This window comes from Pygocentrus nattereri, chromosome 19, assembly GCF_015220715.1.
Source record: "Pygocentrus nattereri isolate fPygNat1 chromosome 19, fPygNat1.pri, whole genome shotgun sequence".
Classification (NCBI taxonomy): Eukaryota; Metazoa; Chordata; class Actinopteri; order Characiformes; family Serrasalmidae; genus Pygocentrus; species Pygocentrus nattereri.
In genome coordinates this window covers 20,561,546-20,574,655 of record NC_051229.1, presented here as the reverse complement: position 1 = coordinate 20,574,655, position 13,110 = coordinate 20,561,546, and the positions used below count along the sequence as shown (strand labels likewise).

The window sequence follows — 13,110 nt, the reverse complement described above, 5'->3', positions numbered from 1 at the left end:
TGTCTCCTCTATGCAATGTTGATGGTGGCAAATTTGAAAAATCAAGTTCTCCTTGGGGACCATTTTGCCTGAAATAGCTTTGCATATACCCTTTTGCGCCATTAATGAATTCAATAAAATATTTCAGACCAGAAGCTTCTCAAAACCATCAATAAAACAATTATCTGAGGCATCAGGCAACACGTCTGCGGCCATTTCACATAACTTGAATTAGCTCCTAGAGGCTTTAAACCCTTGAATCAATTCTGACTTCCAAGTATTTCTACCCTGCATTATTTCACTGTGGTAAGAAACGACAACCACATCCAAACAATTCCACAGAAATCTTGAAAAAATCAACCGAATTCTCCCTTCAAGACTGAAGAAGAACTAGATCCCAAATTAAGAATCTCCTACTGCGCTCCTTCACCTTCAGGCTTTAGTTGTTTTACTCTGACTTCTTACTACTTACTTCTATGGCCTTTACAAACTGGATCCAGTTCCAAGCACCCAGAAAGGAAGAAGACGGAGAGACAGGTTTGTGCTGGTCGAACACTTAATGCCCTGGCTTTATTGAACATTTTTCTTCATATGTGGTCAATTTTTTTCAAAGAATTGAATCTTCCATGTGGGACTAGGGAGGGAGGGAGGGAGGGAGGGAGGGAGAACATCAAAACCCAACCAAAAAAACAAAAACAAACAAAAAAACCCTCAAGGATTGATTATGCCTTGTAATGGGCATTCAGATCATGGTACATACAAAAGAACTCAGAGTAGCCTTGTGAAGTACCATCCTCTTCATGGAAGAGAGCTCACACAGTTCCCAAAGGAAGGCACCACAACGTCTGGTGGCTCTGGAGAATTCTTAAAAGAAAATAAAATAAAAAAAAAAAAAAAGTTTGCTTTTTTTTTTCCTTTCTTTCCATACAAAGTGGAATGATGATGCATACAGAGATTTCACTGCGGTCCTCTCCCTTTTATCCTAAGTTACCAGCCAAAAAAAAAAAAAAAAAAAAAGCCAAGGCAGGCGCAGGGCCTGAACACTCACAACACAGGAACCATACAATCAAGTCTTCAAAAAGACACAGGAGGAGCAAATCGGGCAACACTCCATTCTCTCCAAATCTCAAATTAGTCTGGAAAAAAAAGCAGCATTAATTATAAAATGAAAAAAATAGTGCTTTAAGAGGGAGGGAGCAGCTGTTTGTAGGAGGCTTCAGACACGTGTCTCAGGATCTTTGAGAATGGCATGAGACGAATGACTATGATGAGGAGCTGATTGTGGTACGTAACAAGGGAAGAGAACGAGTGAGCAAAAAACCCTGCATCTTTTCACAAGAAACTTTCACATAAAACGGTTACACACGGACACCCACACCCACACGCACGGAAACCCAAGAGGTTACAGTGTATATATAAAAAATAAAAATAAAAAAAAAACAAAAGGGAAAAAAAAGAACAAAAAAAGACTGTAAACACCTCACAATAAATAGATAAAACAGCAGGTTTTTACACCATGCATGTGATGTCTCTCTCTCTCTCTCTCTCTCGCGCTCTCGCTCTCACGCACACAAAAACCAATACCTCACATACACACACCCCACCATTCACTCTAACAAAGTCGCAGTTAGCCTTTTTTTCTCATTTTTTTCCCCCAAGTGCAAAACATCACAAATGAACAATTTCTGTATTCAAGTAATGTTATATACAAAGGGCCATATTACAAATATGTAGTACTGTACATAGAATAAATGCCTTCTCATAATTTACAGATGCTGATATTTTTTTTAAACAGTAACAAAAAAAAAAAGAAAAAAAAGACAAGCATTGCAGTAAAGTCCCAACTGTTGCCATGGAAACACAGCGTCACTACGATGCACAGCACCTAGAGTAGATGCCCCAAATGTCGGGGTGGCGGGAGAAGGAAGGGGGGTGCAGGCCTGGTGGGGCTACGTAACCTCCATGGCTACTGTGTTTTCTGTTATACTGTTCAATGTTGGCTTCTCTTGATCGTGGTTTTCCCTAAAACAAAATAGAACGGGGTTAGACGTCTTACCGAGGTTTATTCATGTCAGGAGATCTTGCTTATCTGGAGTCTTATGCTTAGATCCTGAAAGTCTTAGTACCCCAAGACAGGACATGTCTGCCTGTGTCTTACTGTGTTTTTCCTCCAGGTATTAAGAAGGTACAGCACAATACGACTAATACAAACCCACAATGATTCATTCACTGGTCAAGTCCCTAGGTCCTCCTACCATTACATAACAGGACAGTCAAACTAGGCAGGGTTCTCGGGTCATGTGATGTTTTCATATAGAGCCGCTGTTCACAGTAAAGTCAAATGGCAGCAACAATGGAAGTTTGTAGCTGTGATTCTGCTTGTACTGTACATTTGTGTGTGTAATGAATGATGGACGTGTGACAATTCTCTGACTGTTGCATTTGACCAATTGTCAAACTATTTCAGACTACGCCAGCCATACATCTTAATTTGGCACAATTAGTGCAGGAAAGGTACCCAAATTCAGCACAGGTACAGTGCAGGCCACTCTGCAGTGGAAATACAATTTTTGATGACAGGTTTTGTGTGTGTACCATGCCTCTATACTGCTTGTGCGGACGCAAAGTCATGAAACATCTCCCTAGAGAAATGGCAGGATATGCCTAAAATGTAATTTCAAAATATGTCACAATAGCCACACACTGAGCTGCACTAAATTAAATAGGACCGATTATAAACACATTGCAGTCCAATATGCAGTTGAGAAGTGTTAAAGTAGTGACTTTATCCACAACATGCTCAGCAAAGCACTGTGGCATATTGTGACGTAATTTACCATCATAACGAAACAGTCATGCTGCCCAGCTCTGGTTTCAACTAACTACTGCCTCAAAACACCAGGAGCAAGACTAAGAAACAATACTATTGGTGCAGATTGAGTTTTTGCAATGTGATGTACACAACACAGGCAGCAGCTGAATTCTGTAGTGCAGATGGCATGGATGGATCCCAAAGTTGAGACGAGTTCAATTAAAACTCATCTTTTAAGTTAACCAACCCAGAGGCACTTAATTTCAGTTAAGTACAGTTTGGTATTTCTGTGCTCAAACCCTATTAACAGAAGAACTGAATCAGGTGTACTTCACCACACAGCTGGTGAGGCCAATCTAGGACCAAAAGTTCCACATCCATCAATTCTTTTTATGCTTGTTTCACTCAGTGGCACTCCATTCTGACCCTGGGCAAACCCTTGCCTCTTTCCCCCTGTATAGCCAAATGGTTCAAACAGCATATTGTGCCATCCTGTGCTGGTGCAGACTTCTGAGACTCCAGCTATGGTTTCCTTTTCCATCTGCTGTGCTGCCAAAGCAGAACCAGGAAATAATGATTGAAAACCTGTATGTACAATCTTTGGATTAACAAACTAGTAACACCACAAACCACAGAACATACAAGTCTGGTTATCACTTCAACACCAGTCACTAAACACTGTTCTCAGATAACGTTATATCCTTTAAAATGCGTGTTATTTAAGCATCAGTTAGGTGGAACTGATCCTGTGCTGTGGTGGGTGGCACTTCGGCTACAGCTCAAAAACACCCCAGAACTTCTGAGTTTGCTTCTGTCACCGTTTCACATTAAGCAGTTGTAAGATTAAATGGTATGACATTTATACAACAATGGACAGAAAATTGTGCAGCCACTGCCTTCACTCACTTACAAATATGTAAGCAAACCGAACTAAATTTATTGGTTTTAGATTTGAAATCATACAGGAAGAGGTTGCATTTTAGAGCACTCCTAGCCCCAACACACATGATCAGCACTTAATCTGACTTGATAAGCTGGAATGAAGCATACTGGGTCAACAAAAACCTGAAACTGTCCATCATGCTCTTGTTCCCACTCTTTTCCATGTCTCATTCATCATCTCACTCACACACACATTCCCTCACCTGGTCCCCATGTCGAGGGCAGTTGACCCTGTTGTGACTTTCGGGATCTGTCTGTTGGCATTAGCGGCGAGTTTGAGGGCGGAGGCCGGGACTGTGAGCTGCCGCTGGAGATGCCGCACACTCAGTGTTGCCCCTGGCGATGGCACGCCTACTCTCACAGCCCCAGCTAATAGTGCCTGCGCAGGGGCAGGGCTGGCAGAGCCAACGTGATGATTGGCTGAGGAGGTTCCGTTGTTGGGGGTGGAGGTAGGGGCGTCACACTGGTGGTTAGAGGAGGGGGTGGGGCTGGCAGAGGTTGTGCTCGTGTGATGCAAGCCCTTGTATACTCCTGCAGAGACACACAAGGAAAGTATGGTTTACTGACTGATCATGCTTTTTTGCACACGAGATGCAGCTTCAATGTCATCTGTTATATTACAGCTCTAAGATGAAGCCACAAAAAAAAAAAAAAAAAAAAAAAAAAACCAACCAACACATCACCAATCAACCCAGCGCAGTCTTTTACACTGCCAATTAATCAGCCTGTCACGAGTGCCCTAGAGCAGGTGAACCAAATGTACAGTCTCCTAGAGCGAAGATTAAGAATTGACGCACTACAGAATTCTCAGGTTCAGCAACTACATGCTAATAAACCAAAGACAGGAAGTCATCCGCATGTTAGATCAACATATGCCAATATGTTGAACATTATACAATATTGAACATCTATACAACTGATAAAATGTCTTGACTTCTCAAACATGTGATGACATGCTACTGTCTTTAGTGGGGTTTAAATTAATACATGTCTGATAGGGGCTTTTACTACTTCTCACCTGAGGCGGATACAACTCCGTTGACTCCAACTCCCAGAATTCCTTCCTCTTTGCTCTTCACTGCTATCAGCTGGTCTGTGTTCACCAGTGCAGAAGCAGCAAATTGCGCACTCGCAGAGTCTAAAATGTTAGATGACAAGCTCTGAAGGGGGGAAAAAAAACAAAACAGCAATATTAGTCTCTTAGCGTTTTCCTCCTCAAACTTTTTCAAACACCCCCTTACAATCACCAGGCATCAACAACCATCACGACAGAAGAGTCAAGTGTATATTCATCCAGCCAGGTTAAAAAAAAAAAAATTATATATATATATATATATATATATATATATATATATATATATATATATATATATATATATATATATATATATACACACACACACACACACACACACACACACACACACATACACACACAACTAATGCATTTAGGCATGTAGAGGTGGTCAAGACAACTTGCTGAAGTGCAAACTGAGCATCAGAATGGAGAAGTAAGGTGATTTAAGTGACTTTGAATGTGGCGTGGTTGTTGGTGCCAGACGGGCTGGTCTGAGTATTTCAGAAACTGCTGATCTACTGGGATTTTCACACACAACCATCTCTAGAGTTTACAGAGAACAGTCAGAAAAGGGGAAAATATCCAGTGAGCGGCAGTTGTGTGGACAAAAGTGCCTTGTTGATATGAGAGGTCAGAGGAGAATGGGCAGACTGGTTCGAGATGATAGAAAGGCAACAGTAACTTAAATAACCAACCAGAATCTCTGAGGAATGTTTCCACACCTTGCTGAAAGTATGCCACAAAGAATTAAGGCAGTTCTGAAGACAAAAGGGGGTCCAACCTTTTACTAGCCCGATGTACCCATTAAAGAGGCCGGTGAGTGAGTTTGTGTAGTATAATAATAATAATAATAATAATAATAATAATAATAATAATAATAATAATAATAATCCACCCACCAAACTCACTTTTACGTTTGAGTGTTCACTGGACGCACAAGATGTGTGTCTCGCCCTTGTTAAAACGCTCTTTTGCTCTGCCTCGCTGTTTTGATTATAATGTCATGGTCTTGTTGGCCGTGTAGTTGTAGAGCAGCTCCTGCACTGTACTAAGTGTGCAGAGGCTAACCTTGATTGAAAGCAACAACAGTAAAGCTGTGATTGTTACAACAAACAGCTGTTTGAGCCGTCAAGCAGCAATACTCTATTTCACTTACACTGCACTTTATATGACGATGTGTTGCATCTGGTGTGAATTTGGGAGTATATATGCATACAAAGCCACACTGATAAAGACACAGCAGTTAGCGTAACCACACCACGTGTGCTCATTGCTCACGAACAAAAACTCACCTGTGTGTTGGTGTTGGCTCTTTGCTGTTGCTGTGCCTGCTCCAGCTGCTGTTTCTGCATCAGCGCCAGCTGCTCCTGATGCTGCTGGTACTGCTCAGCCGTGAACACTACGGCACAAACAGAAGGCGTCAATACCAGGGCTGCTTTTTTTTTTTTTTTTTTTTTATATATATCGCAGATAATAGCCAGTAATGTAAATTAAGGTTAAAGCCAGGTGAGCTGGCACTAAATGCTCCAGGCTGATACATCAGGACTAGGGTTGGACACACCTACCCTAAACATTCACTACATATAAAAGCAACAACTGGCTCTCACTCACCAGGCGTGGGTGGAGGGGCTAGCGTTCTGCTGTTGGCTCGACTTCGTGCAAGCGTGTTGATTGGCTGAATGAGATGGCCACGGCCAGGTCTCCGCGCGAAACCAGGCTGAGGGTTGTCAGGGTCACTGGGCAGCGCTGGTCGGGGTCTGAAGTGCCTCCAGCGGCTGGCTTTGATATTTCGAAGGATCTGCGAGAGGTTGGGTGAGGATGAGGAGGGTGAAGAGGAAGGGGCAGAAGCAGATGAGGAGGTACTGATGAAGGTGTGTGAGGTATCCGTAGTAAATGGCTGGCGGGTGGGTGAGGGAGCAGGAGACGTAGGGGAATCCAGGTCCAGCCCATGATAGACAGCGTCCCAGTCAGAGTGGGCTCGGTCCAACAAAACCCTGAGCACATTAAAACACAAAGAGAGATGCATCATAGGATCCATTTACCTACCTATAAAGATCACAAAAGCCAGAATTAGAAATCCACTCGAAAGTTTAAGATGGTAAAAATCACAAATGTGCCAATCCAGGCCGTCCAACCTGAAATGGTCCTCAACTCTTAATATATAGTTCTGAGCCAAATGTAATTTGGATTTTTTGTAGCTGCACACATGCCAAGGTACTTGTTGGGCGAGAAACATAATTCATGCAAGGACCTGAACACTGACCTTCAAGTTATAAAAACACTTTTGCTTTTTGATGCATTCTAACTGTACACACCTTTCACAGTGCCACACAAGCTTGCTTTAACATACATGATACATCTCTATGGCACCTCTATTAAAGCGGTACAAAGAAAAAGCAAAAAGGAGAACAAAAAAATTGAAAGATTTTAAAATAAAGATAAAAGGTGTGGACTGCATCCAGTACAGACAATACCCAATATATTAAGACACACCTGGACCAGCCCTCAATTCTTTAGATCTGACCAGGACAACGACAACATAAAACACACCATCACTAACTGCCCTTAGTACAATACAAAAATGGAGAAATTTTGTGAGTGTGAATAAAGCCAAGTATTAAGTGCTCAGTAAAGTTGCATCAGTTATACCAAAAATCAGCATTGAAGTATTAGGCTTCATCTAGGCTAAGTACAGAGAAGTTAGAGCCTCACCTGCCCCCTCTCCCAACCCGCCGCCGTGCCAGCCCTATACATCGTCGTGGTATTGTGAGTGTGGTGAGAGAGTATCGGTAGCGAACATCTCCTAAACCTCCCTCTGCAGGGTCTGACCAATGCCAGGAACCAGCCTGTCCCTCACGCACCTGTGACAGCGAGAGGCATAAAGTTTAATAAAAATTTTTTTAAATACACTAATTACACATACTAAATAATACATGAGAAAGAATAATGAATAGAATGAAAGATCAGAATACAGTACATTGTACACATGTCCAAGACAGCGAGAGATGTGTTTGGAGGTTTGAGAAAGACTCACAGCGTGATAGTGGCAGCCGGATCGTCTCCTGAACGCAAACACGCCATCAGGATCATTCTCCTCTTCTGCCTCCGATGAGCCAGAAAACAGCTAAAAGATTACAGCACGGTTTGTTAACACATTAAGCAGCCCGGTACCTGAGATGGCACAATCCTATTAGAGAAGGCCTGGAGTGTGTTTTGCGTGAGAGGCATACCTGTGAGTAGGGCTCTTCATCAGAGCTGGGGAAGTCGTATTGGTTGAGGTCTTTAGTGTTGAAGGCTGCAGGGCTGGAGTGGTGAGAGCCAGTCAGCGGCAACGGCTTCGGCTTCTTCTCATACTTCCTCTTCTGACGCACCACTTCTGGCTTGTCCACCTAAACAGACATGCACATTGATAGGTAAATATCAATATACATGAAGCCACTCTTAAAACCGCCTTATTAAACTATTCAAGAAGCCTTACTCCCATCTCTCTCTCAGTCCTGGTTACTACAGGTAATTAATTGAACAAACTGTGCAACTGGTTGACCACCTTGATTATACCTTCACAACAGCTTAATTTACGTTGCTCTTTTAGGTGTTCACTGTGTGCGCATGTGTACCTTGCTCTTGTAGTCACGATCATGCTCTGCGTGTCTGTACTGGTTGCTGTTGGTGATTGGGATCAGGGGGATCACTGGCTTCTCCAGAGCCCTCTGAGCCAAAACCTCTGCCATCACCTCACCACCAAAATCAGCCATGCCATTCCTTTAAAAAAAATAAAAATAAAATAAACACACAAACAAACATACACCTTCATATAACTTGCAGTAGCTAATGTGCTGTAGCTATTTTGTTGTAACCACTTCTACTCCAGTTACTCAGACACACCTAGTAGTTATTACCATAAAGTGAAAGTTATAGCACAACTGCAAAAAAAAGTCACTGTGAAACAGACACTTTCTAAAAGCAACATTTTTCTTGTTCTGTGCTCAATATAAAGTTACAGGAGGTTTGTGTCGCATACAATTTACCTTTGGTACTGAAAAAGTATGTTGACACAATGCTATGAATCTAGAAAGGTGTCACTTTCTTATAAAATCAAGTCAATTCTGACTGTATGCAGCTTCACAGAAAACTAATATGATCGGTGCAGCAATAAATCCATATACATACATCTACTGCAATCTATAAAGCCAAATAATCTATTCCTTATCCCGTATCCCTGTGTTTCTTTTATTGACTTCATGCATGTGTCTATCAGAGACAGGGGTACACTGATACAGACACCAATATCACTGATCACATCATAATATCACTTTCACAACTTGAAATTGTTTATGGAACGGTCTGTCTGTTACATGAAGTACAGCCTCTGCAAAGACACACACTGCATGGCTTGCTTTAGAGGACATTTAGCTACAGTTCAACCAGCCAAACAGACTTGAATAAGATTTAAAGCTCTAAACGTGAGCTCATCAGATGCGACTCCTGCAGTCATTGTGCTACAGAGACCGATGTTGAAAGAGGCTGAAGAACAAAACTACGAAATTTACTTGAAAGGTGTCATTCTTCAATACTATAGTACAACTTATAGTTTACAACTTATAAAAATGTTGCATAGCTAGCTCATCCATTTTGTTTCAAATCGTCTAGATTGGAATGATTTAATGGTAATTCATTACGGTGTGTGATATGCGTTAACGCACAGAGTGAGTCTGAGCATGTGTCAGAGACCTCACCTCTTTTCTACTATCTCCAGTGTGAGATGCAGCAATTCTCTCTTGCTCTTCTCTCGTCGCTTGATCATCTCCAGAATGGTAACAGCTCTGCTCAGGTCTCTCCTTAACTTCAACATCTTCTCATATGATACCTCATCATTCTTACGGTTCTGAACAGAAAAAGAATTAAGGATCAATGTTATGGGTAAAGCCATGAAGCCTAAATATGAACAAAGAGTTAATGAACAGTTACACATGCCAAGGCCCTCTGTAGGCCCCTGAGATGTTTGACCTCACCTTCCTGGTCTGCATTTTCTCAGTTCTACGCCTGAAGGCCACATAAGGGTCATTTGTGCTAGAACCATCTCGCTTCTCCTGTTTCACGGTTGGAATGAGCGATCCACTCTGACATGACTTCCTCTTCTTGCTCCAGTACTCAAACACCTCCCTGATCAGCTCATCATCCTCCTTCAAAAGAAGTTTCGCCTCCTGCAGAGTCACCAACTGAAGAGAAAAGAAGACTGACTTAACACCAAAATTCAGCCCCACCAAAACATTCCAAGAACATTCTATCAAAAGTAGAAGACAGCACAGTGAATAAGTCTGCAGTTGGGCTGCAACCAATGATTTCTTCTATAATTCATATATTTGATTATTTGACTAAACATGCTTCCTTCAATGGACTCCTGCGATGGACTGGCGACCTGTCCAGGGTGTATCCTGCCTTTCGCCCGAAGACTGCTGGGATAGGCTCCAGCACCCCCCCGCGACCCTGACGGAGAAGCGGCTTAGAAAATGGATGGATGGATGGATGCTTCCTTCAAGTCTGAGCCCTTTACGATCATCAATGGCTGGCTGTGACAAGCAAAACAATGCTCCTATGCTCCTCTCAATAATTCCCGTAGTTTTTGAATCTGTTAATGACGCATTAACAAAACTCCCCAATCCGCTCATAATTGATGCTGACTAATCACTGCAGGCCTAGTTATTATGATCTTAATGAATACAGCAGAGAACACGCTAACCTGCAGCAGTGCATGAAAGGACAAGCCATCCCACCACCTCAATCTCAGACTTCCGCGTTTCTCACTCAACGGCACAATACAGAAACATTCTGCTGTGGCCACCCAAAAGTCAAGCCCCTTATATTGTAGCACTGAGCACCTAGTCTCAATTACTACATGAATCTGGTGGGTTGTCACTCAACATGAACAACCACCTATGCAGCAATTTAACAAGCAAAATGGCCAATGAGACCATGTTTTACATGATGACAGAAAGCAGTTAGTTTTGTACTTTAACAAAAACACAAGCACGGTGTGCAACAGGTTTAGGCATCTAAGCTAATTTTTAAACAATTTCCCTCAGCAGTGAGTTTATCATAATATACATTAGAATAAAGTCATTCATAATTGAAATAAGCAAAAACAATAAAAAGTAACAAATTTCTTGGGTCCATATTTTTCTTTGACAGTTTCACAGCCGCCACAGACACTTGTCAATATCATCAATTATATTATGAGCACAATTTAATGAAGCACTGATTGGTCAAATCAGGAGTTGCTTTTTAGCTACATATAATACAAAGCTTCCTTGAGGAGAGGTTTGAAAATGGTTAAACACACCAACATCCATAAAATCACATATACACACACACACACACACACACCCCCCCCCAGGGGCAATGTAGCATGTCCAATTGGCTTGACTGGATGTCTTTGGACTGTGGGAGGAAATCGGAGAACCCGGAGGAAACCAACGCAGACGAGGGAAGAACATGCAAACTCCAAACTCCCGGCCGGAGAATCGAACCCAGGTCCTCCTCGCTACCAACCGTGCCCCCATACTTTTTATTTTTTTATATATATATATATATATAAAAATAAAAAGTATGGGGGCACGGTTGGTAGCGAGGAGGACCTGGGTTCGATTCTATATATATATATATATATATATATATATATATATATATATATATATATATATATATATATATATATATATACACACACACATACACATATATATATATATATATATACATATATATATATATATATATATATATATATATATATATATATATATATATATATATATATATATATATATATACACACACACACACACACACACACACACACACACAAAAAAATAAATGCAACACTCAAATAACATGAAATATTCTCATTGAATACTTTGTAGAGAATAAAGTTGAATGTGCTGACAACAAAAATCACACAAAAATCATTGGAAATCAAATTTTTTAACCAATAGAGGCCTGGATTTGGAGTCACACAAAATTAAAGTGGAAAAACACTCTACAGGCTGATCCAACTTTGATGTAACGTCCTTAAAACAAGTCAAAATGAGGCTCAGTATTGTGTGTGGCCTCCACGTGCCTGTATGACCTCCCTACAACGCCTGGGCATGCTCCTGATGAGGTGGCGGATGGTCTCCTGAGGGATCTCCTCCCAGACCTGGACTTAAGCATCCACCAACTCCAGGACAGTCTTTGGTGCAACGTGGCGTTGGTGGATGGAGCGAGACATGATGTCCCAGATGTGCTCAATCGGATTCAGGTCTGGGGAATGGGCGGGCAAGTCCATAGCTTCAATGCCTTCATCTTGCAGGAACTGCTGACACACTCCAGCCACATGAGGTCTAGCATTGTCCTGCATTAGGAGGAACCCAGGGCCAACCGCACCAGCATATGGTCTCACAAGGGGTCTGAGGATCTCGGTACCTAATGGCAGTCAGGCTACCTCTGGCGAGCACATGGAGGGCTGTGCGGCCCTCCAAAGAAATGCTACCCCACACCATTACTGACCCACTGCTAAACCAGTCATGCTGAAGGATGTTGCAGGCAGCAGATCGCTCTCCACGGCATCTCCAGACTATGCCACGTCTGTCACATGTGCTCAGTGTGAACCTGCTTTCATCTGTGAAGAGCACAGGGCGCCAGTGGCGAATTTGCCAATCCTGGTGTTCTCTGGCAAATGCCAAGCGTCCTGCACGGTGTTGGGCTATGCGCACAACCCCCATCTGTGGACGTTGGGCCCTCATACCATCCTCATGGAGTTGGTTTCTAACCGTTTGTGCAGACACATGCACATTTGTGGCCTGCTGGAGGTCATTTTGCAGGGCTCTGGCAGTGCTCCTCCTGTTCCTCCTTGCACAAAGACGGAGGTAGCGGTCCTGCTGCTGGGTTGTTGCCCTCCTACAGCCTCCTCCACGTCTCCTGGTGTACTGGCCTGTCTCCCGGTTCTCCTCCAGCCTCTGGACACTACGCTGACAGTCACAGCAAACCTTCTTGCCACAGCTCGCATTGATGTGCCATCCTGGATGAGCTGCACTACCTGAGCCACTTGTGTGGGTTGTAGAGTCCGTCTCATTCTACCATGAGTTTGAAAGCACCAACATCATTCAAAAGTGACCAAAACATCAGCCAGAAAGCATAGGTACTGAGAAGTGTGTATCATTAATTAATATTCTATAAATTGTTTATTCAAATATCAACACTTCTCAGCAAACACACATACCATACAAAAACAAATTCTGAAGACGTGTCTTGCGTGCCTAAT

The 13,110-nt window shown here is 42.4% G+C and overlaps 1 protein-coding gene across 2 annotated transcripts in view; it reads right to left on the bottom strand.

Moving 5' to 3' along the window:
* Positions 1 to 517: 517 nt before the first annotated feature.
* epc1b (enhancer of polycomb homolog 1 (Drosophila) b) overlaps positions 518 to 13,110 on the bottom strand; it is a 28,203-nt gene continuing 15,610 nt past the window's right edge. For both annotated transcript variants that reach the window (XM_017723263.2, XM_017723262.2), the window contains 11 exons: positions 9,824 to 10,030; positions 9,548 to 9,696; positions 8,429 to 8,573; positions 8,042 to 8,200; positions 7,846 to 7,935; positions 7,524 to 7,672; positions 6,423 to 6,805; positions 6,104 to 6,210; positions 4,752 to 4,893; positions 3,937 to 4,264; positions 518 to 2,001 (listed from right to left, as the gene is read on the bottom strand). In XM_017723263.2, the coding sequence (XP_017578752.1) occupies positions 1,929 to 2,001; positions 3,937 to 4,264; positions 4,752 to 4,893; positions 6,104 to 6,210; positions 6,423 to 6,805; positions 7,524 to 7,672; positions 7,846 to 7,935; positions 8,042 to 8,200; positions 8,429 to 8,573; positions 9,548 to 9,696; positions 9,824 to 10,030 (1,932 nt within the window). In that variant the 3' untranslated portion in view covers positions 518 to 1,928. The remainder of the gene's footprint in view (positions 2,002 to 3,936; positions 4,265 to 4,751; positions 4,894 to 6,103; positions 6,211 to 6,422; positions 6,806 to 7,523; positions 7,673 to 7,845; positions 7,936 to 8,041; positions 8,201 to 8,428; positions 8,574 to 9,547; positions 9,697 to 9,823; positions 10,031 to 13,110) is intronic.